Source organism: Dendropsophus ebraccatus, chromosome 12, assembly GCF_027789765.1.
Source record: "Dendropsophus ebraccatus isolate aDenEbr1 chromosome 12, aDenEbr1.pat, whole genome shotgun sequence".
Lineage (NCBI taxonomy): Eukaryota > Metazoa > Chordata > Amphibia > Anura > Hylidae > Dendropsophus > Dendropsophus ebraccatus.
Window position 1 is genome coordinate 53,238,430 of NC_091465.1, and position 7,307 is coordinate 53,245,736.

Genomic DNA, 7,307 nt, shown 5'->3' on the forward strand with positions numbered 1-7,307 from the left:
AATGCGTCAGTGTAAAAACAGAGATATAAATATAATTACTAACAAACACACATATTAGAACGAACAAAAAAACAAAAAACAATAATGCATAGTTTAAAATGTAAAATGTGACATGTAACCATAGGGCCCTTATGGTGTTATGCTAGTCACAGCCGTGGTAAAGAGACACAACAATAGCGCATTGGAATATATAAAGCACTCTAGAATTATAAGTCTCAGCTGGACTGTCCTGCAAAAAAAAAAAAAAATAAAGAAGGAATCACACTGAATTGGAATAAAACCACACTGGGATTGCAGGAATGGCACTGTACTGTCACAAGTCTCAGCTGGAATACACTGCAGCGAGAGTAGAACCACACTGGACTGGGATTGCTGATATTGCACTGTAGTACCACAAGTCCCAGCTGGACTACACTGCAGTGAGAGTGGGACCACACTGGTAAGCAATGAAACCACCCTGGGATTGCTGGCAGTAAATGGAGTGCTGGTGCTGGACTCCTGGTTAGTCCATGGACTCTCTGCTCATTAGCATAGGGGAGAGATGTTAAAGGAGAAATCCAGACAATACTGTGATATTGGTGTTAAAATAGAGGTACAGTGCACGGCGGCACCTCTCACCCCTCCCTCGGCTTGGAGATGTTGTCAGGCCGGTTCAGTTCAGGTTAGGCTTAGTTTAAGTTCATGGGGAGCACTCTCACCAGCTGATCAGCAGCATGGCCTTGTTCTCAGATAGATGCAGGGAGCTGAGGTGCTAAGTCGCTGGGTCCTAATGCCAGTGGGTTCTTATGAAATTCAGCCACTGAGGAAGGAACCCAGGAGTGGTTCTGAAACGCGTTTGGCATATACACAGCACTGGCATATACACAGCACTGGCATACATTTTGTTCATCTATACATCCACCGCATGTAGCCAGGGGCCCTGCTACCAACGATCAGATTGAGAACCCACTGGCATTAGGACCCAGCGACTTAGTACCTCAGCTCCCTGCATCTATCTGAGAACAAGGCCATGCTGCTGATCAGCTGGTGAGAGTGCTCCCCATGAACTTAAACTAAGCCTAACCTGAACTGAACCGGCCTGACGACATCTCCAAGCCGAAGGACGGGTGTGAGGTGCCGCCGTGCACTGTACCTCTATTTTAACACCAATATCACAATATTGTCTGGATTTCTCCTTTAACATCTCTCCCCTATGCTAATGAGCAGAGAGTCCATGGACTAACCAGGAGTCCAGCACCAGCACTCCATTTACTGCCAGCAATCCCAGGGTGGTTTCATTGCTTACCAGTGTGGTCCTACTCTCACTGCAGTGAAGTCCAGCTGGGACTTGTGGTACTACAGTGCAATATCAGCAATCCCAGTCCAGTGTGGTTCTACTCTCGCTGCAGTGTATTCCAGCTGAGACTTGTGACAGTCCATGCCATTCCTGCAATCCCAGTGTGGTTTTATTCCAATTCAGTGTGATTCCTTCTTTTTTTTTTTTTTTGCAGCACAGTCCAGCTGAGACTTATAGTTCTAGAGCGCTTAATATAGTCCAATGCGCTATTGTTGTGTCTCTTTACCACGGCTGTGACTAGCATAACACCATAAGGGCCCTATGGTTACATGTCACATTTTACATTTTAAACTATGTATTATTGTTTTTTGTTTTTTCGTTCTTTCTAATATGTGTGTTTGTTAGTAATTATATTTATATCTCGGTTTTTACACTGACGCATTGATTCATGCTTTGAGATTTTCACTATTTTTACTTTTATTACCAATATAAGTGAAGAACTGAACTAAAATTTGATAGCCAGCCCCTAGTAGGAGAGGTATAGACTGCCTAGGCGATGCTAACACTAGTGTTGCTTCCTAGTGGCAAGGGCCTATATCCACAGTGCTGTGCCCTCAATGCAATTCACAAGAAAAGAATAATAAAAACAAGTCCCAAATGTCTTTACTTACCACAGGATTTACCCCCTCCTCATCTTCGCCTACAGAGACAAGTATGTTATGTTGTTTTAGTTGATGAAGGTGGGTGACTCTGAGTTTATAAGCCTGGAAGGAGGTTAGCTGTAAGGATCGAGGAAGGAACCAGATCTGTCCTGTCATATCTGATTCTCTGTTAAAGACGCAGACCATAAATCCAATATTAGTGCTTAGGATGTTCATCTTTAGGGCGGGGGGGGGGGGGAAGAGTACGGGTGTAGAGAACACTTTACGGCATACAACAGCAATGTAAAGGCCTCATCAGTAGAGATGAGCAAATTTACAGTACAAACAAAGCAAATTGCTGCTGCTTTTAAAGTTCATGGCAATCCACCCCTGGTGCCTGGAAAAGCTGGATCCAGTTCTGGGACACTTCTCCCAGGACTGGACCCAGCTTTTCCAGGCACTGGGACGGGGTGGTACGGCCTTAAAAGGCAGCCGATTCACCTCAATTGTACTGTAAATTCACTCATCTCTACTTATCAGTCTCGCAAGGTTGTTGGGGTTTTTTTTTGCCTTCCTTTGGGCTAACACATGAGGAGTATAAGATGGACCTGACAGACTCTCTTTTGTTAGGTGACATGCTATGTAAGGTATATATTCCAGTCTAGTGTTTTTCAAACTCAAAGGTGGTTTAAACAAGTATGATTAAAGCGTCTCTGTACCCACAATCTCACCCCTCCTAACCACTTGTACCTTTTTACAGCTGCTATTAATCAAAGATCTGTCCTGGGGTCCGTTCGGCAGGTGATGCAGTTATTGTCCTAAAACAAGACTTTTAAATTTGCACTGTTGTGTCAAATTGGCGTGGCCTAGAGTGTCTATGCCCTAGGCTTGCACCGCCTTTCCATCCCTCCTCATCATTAGGAACGCCCCTGGGCAGATTTTTTTTACTATTCATCACTGAACACTGCAAAGGTGCTTTTACCATCCAGCACCTGTGAAGTTCAGACAGGTGATGATTAGGAAAAATCCTGCCTGGTGTGTTCCTTTTGGTGGGGAGGAGTGGTGGTGCAAGTCTGATGGTACAAACACACACAGCGTATACGCAGCAGATACGCAGCAGATACGCAGCAGATACGCAGCAGATTTGATGCTGTGTTCAGTTATAAAGGGTATAAACCCACACACCGTATAAGCAGCGTATTTACTGCTGCGATACGCAGCAAATACGCAGCAAACACGCAGCAAAAACGCAGCAGATTATATCTAAATAACTGAACACAGCATCAAATCTGTACCAACAAATCTGCTGCGTATTTGCTGCGTATTTGTTGCGTATCTGCTGTGTATACGGTGTGTGGGTTTGTACCCTTAGATCTAATCTGCTGCGTATCTGCTGCGTATTTGCTGCGTATCGCAGCAGTAAATACGCAGCGTATATGCCGTGTGTGTTTGTACCCTAAGGGTGCGTTTACTCGTAACTATTATCGTGCGAATTTGCACGATAACGATCGAATTCGAACGATAATCGTACGTGTAAACGCAACGAACGATCAAACGATGAACAAGAAATCATTCATTTTGATCTTTCAACACGTTATCAAATCGTCATTCGCAAAAAATTCGCAGATCGTTCCGTGTGAACAGTCGTTCGCCAATTTAACCAATGTGTGAGATAGGCTTAAGCGAAAAAATCATTACTCCGACATCGTTAATCGTACGATCGGGCCAATTATCGTTTCGTGTAAACGCACCTTAATACACAGACACAATAGGCCACACCAATTTGACACAGGTCTGCAAGTTTAAGGGTATATTCACACGGGCGGGCTTGCAGCGAGATTCTCGCTGCGAGCCCGGCAGGTCCTGGCAGTTCCCATACACTACATACTTGCTGCGGTCTAAACGACCGCAGCGAGTATGTAATTATACCGCCCTTAACCCCTTCTGCTCCCCCGCTGTGTATATACTTTACCTGTCCTCGCTGCACGGGTCCGGCGTCCTGCTCTCCTGTCCGGCCAATCAGTGTGTTGCCCAGCCGCAGCCACTGATTGGCCGGGCAGGAGAGCAGGACGACGGACCCGTGCAGCGAGGACAGGTAAAGTATATACACAGCGGGGGAGCAGAAGGGGTTAAGGGCGGTATAATTACATACTCGCTGTGGTCTGGGGCGGTGTCCTGTCCTAGTCATAGACTGGCTGGGCGGGATGAAGTTGCAGCTAGTGGAGCTGCAGGACCCCAGCTGATGTGAACGGGACCTGGAGCGGTACTGGGATGGGTGAGTTAGCTTGTTTATTTTCTCACCCACCATTGTTAAAATAATAAGAGTATGGAAAAAAGGGCACAGAGGAGACAGGTCCCCAGAGGCTCTGCCCCCACTGGTAAGAAGCACACAACGGTTAACAAACTCCTGACCATTTTGCAAAAGGCTAGCAGCGCAGGCACCACAGAGCCTCCCCTGGGCGCAGCGCAGGCACCACACAACCTCCCCTGGGCACTATCACCACACCACACAGCCTCCCCTGGGCGCAGCGCAGGCACCACACAGCCTCCCCTGGGCGCTATCACCGCAGCACACAGCCTCCCCTGGGCGCAGCGCAGGCACCACACAGCCTCCCCTGGGCGCTATCACCGCAGCACACAGCCTCCCCTGGGCGCTATCACCGCAGCACACAGCCTCCCCTGGGCGCTATCACCGCAGCACACAGCCTCCCCTGGGCGCTATCACCGCAGCACACAGCCTCCCCTGGGCGCTATCACCGCAGCACACAGCCTCCCCTGGGCGCTATCACCGCAGCACACAGCCTCCCCTGGGCGCTATCACCGCAGCACACAGCCTCCCCTGGGCGCTATCACCGCAGCACACAGCCTCCCCTGGGCGCTATCACCGCAGCACACAGCCTCCCCTGGGCGCTATCACCGCAGCACACAGCCTCCCCTGGGCGCTATCACCGCAGCACACAGCCTCCCCTGGGCGCTATCACCGCAGCACACAGCCTCCCCTGGGCGCTATCACCGCAGCACACAGCCTCCCCTGGGCGCTATCACCGCAGCACACAGCCTCCCCTGGGCGCTATCACCGCAGCACACAGCCTCCCCTGGGCGCTATCACCGCAGCACACAGCCTCCCCTGGGCGCTATCACCGCAGCACACAGCCTCCCCTGGGCGCTATCACCGCAGCACACAGCCTCCCCTGGGCGCTATCACCGCAGCACACAGCCTCCCCTGGGCGCTATCACCGCAGCACACAGCCTCCCCTGGGCGCTATCACCGCAGCACACAGCCTCCCCTGGGCGCTATCACCGCAGCACACAGCCTCCCCTGGGCGCTATCACCGCAGCACACAGCCTCCCCTGGGCGCTATCACCGCAGCACACAGCCTCCCCTGGGCGCTATCACCGCAGCACACAGCCTCCCCTGGGCGCTATCACCGCAGCACACAGCCTCCCCTGGGCGCTATCACCGCAGCACACAGCCTCCCCTGGGCGCTATCACCGCAGCACACAGCCTCCCCTGGGCGCTATCACCGCAGCACACAGCCTCCCCTGGGCGCTATCACCGCAGCACACAGCCTCCCCTGGGCGCTATCACCGCAGCACACAGCCTCCCCTGGGCGCTATCACCGCAGCACACAGCCTCCCCTGGGCGCTATCACCGCAGCACACAGCCTCCCCTGGGCGCTATCACCGCAGCACACAGCCTCCCCTGGGCGCTATCACCGCAGCACACAGCCTCCCCTGGGCGCTATCACCGCAGCACACAGCCTCCCCTGGGCGCTATCACCGCAGCACACAGCCTCCCCTGGGCGCTATCACCGCAGCACACAGCCTCCCCTGGGCGCTATCACCGCAGCACACAGCCTCCCCTGGGCGCTATCACCGCAGCACACAGCCTCCCCTGGGCGCTATCACCGCAGCACACAGCCTCCCCTGGGCGCTATCACCGCAGCACACAGCCTCCCCTGGGCGCTATCACCGCAGCACACAGCCTCCCCTGGGCGCTATCACCGCAGCACACAGCCTCCCCTGGGCGCTATCACCGCAGCACACAGCCTCCCCTGGGCGCTATCACCGCAGCACACAGCCTCCCCTGGGCGCTATCACCGCAGCACACAGCCTCCCCTGGGCGCTATCACCGCAGCACACAGCCTCCCCTGGGCGCTATCACCGCAGCACACAGCCTCCCCTGGGCGCTATCACCGCAGCACACAGCCTCCCCTGGGCGCTATCACCGCAGCACACAGCCTCCCCTGGGCGCTATCACCGCAGCACACAGCCTCCCCTGGGCGCTATCACCGCAGCACACAGCCTCCCCTGGGCGCTATCACCGCAGCACACAGCCTCCCCTGGGCGCTATCACCGCAGCACACAGCCTCCCCTGGGCGCTATCACCGCAGCACACAGCCTCCCCTGGGCGCTATCACCGCAGCACACAGCCTCCCCTGGGCGCTATCACCGCAGCACACAGCCTCCCCTGGGCGCTATCACCGCAGCACACAGCCTCCCCTGGGCGCTATCACCGCAGCACACAGCCTCCCCTGGGCGCTATCACCGCAGCACACAGCCTCCCCTGGGCGCTATCACCGCAGCACACAGCCTCCCCTGGGCGCTATCACCGCAGCACACAGCCTCCCCTGGGCGCTATCACCGCAGCACACAGCCTCCCCTGGGCGCTATCACCGCACCACACAGCCTCCCCTAGAAGTAACCACCGCACCACACAGCCTCCCCTAGAGGTAACCACCGCACCATACAATTTATATAAGCTATAGTCCCAAGCATGCAGGCAGAAAGACACCAGTGCGTTTTAGTTCTACAAAAGTCTTATGACAACGCGTAAAAGGATATCTCCAAACAGCAGACTACCGCGGCCGGAATCGCATACTGTCAGCCCGGGGGGCAGTGTCAGCGGTTTCCCGTCCTCCCCAGTTAGCCGGACTTGTTCTTTCTCAAAGAAAACGAAGCGCCTCCACTGCAGATACGCAGCCATCTTCCTTGTTGTCCGGTCACGTGATATCGGAAGCACAACACATGATCGGATAACTTGTCAAACGTCCTCCTGCTATTTCCCTTCCTGTTAGCGCACCGCGGCCATCTTTACTATGGGCAAGATGCCCAAATGTTCCGAATAATCTGCTGTAATAAGTGGAGATGAGAATAAAGCAGGTATGGGGTGCCTATGGCCTGCCAGGTGTTTTACAACTACAACTCTCATCATGTCAGGCATGATGGGAGTTGTACTTTTGCAACAGGTAGCGGATCATGAGAATCCATAATACAGCGCTGTCCTCTTCAGGGCCGGGCTAATTGTGACTAAAAGGGGCACTCTGTTCGTTTCCTGCTAATATATTGATTCCATTTCTTTGAAATATAGCTAGAAATCCCATTGAAGA

General features: G+C 53.1%; 1 protein-coding gene across 1 annotated transcript in view; it reads right to left on the reverse strand.

Annotated features, from left to right (window-relative positions):
• The window catches only part of VPS11 (VPS11 core subunit of CORVET and HOPS complexes), a 67,989-nt gene extending 61,045 nt beyond the window's left edge, over window positions 1–6,944 (reverse strand). The window contains exons 1-2 of the mRNA XM_069947578.1: window positions 6,771–6,944; window positions 1,948–2,104 (exon numbers count right to left, since the gene is read on the reverse strand). Of these exons, the coding sequence (XP_069803679.1) occupies window positions 1,948–2,104; window positions 6,771–6,904 (291 nt within the window). The 5' untranslated portion in view covers window positions 6,905–6,944. The remainder of the gene's footprint in view (window positions 1–1,947; window positions 2,105–6,770) is intronic.
• Between the last annotated feature and the right edge of the window lie 363 nt (window positions 6,945–7,307).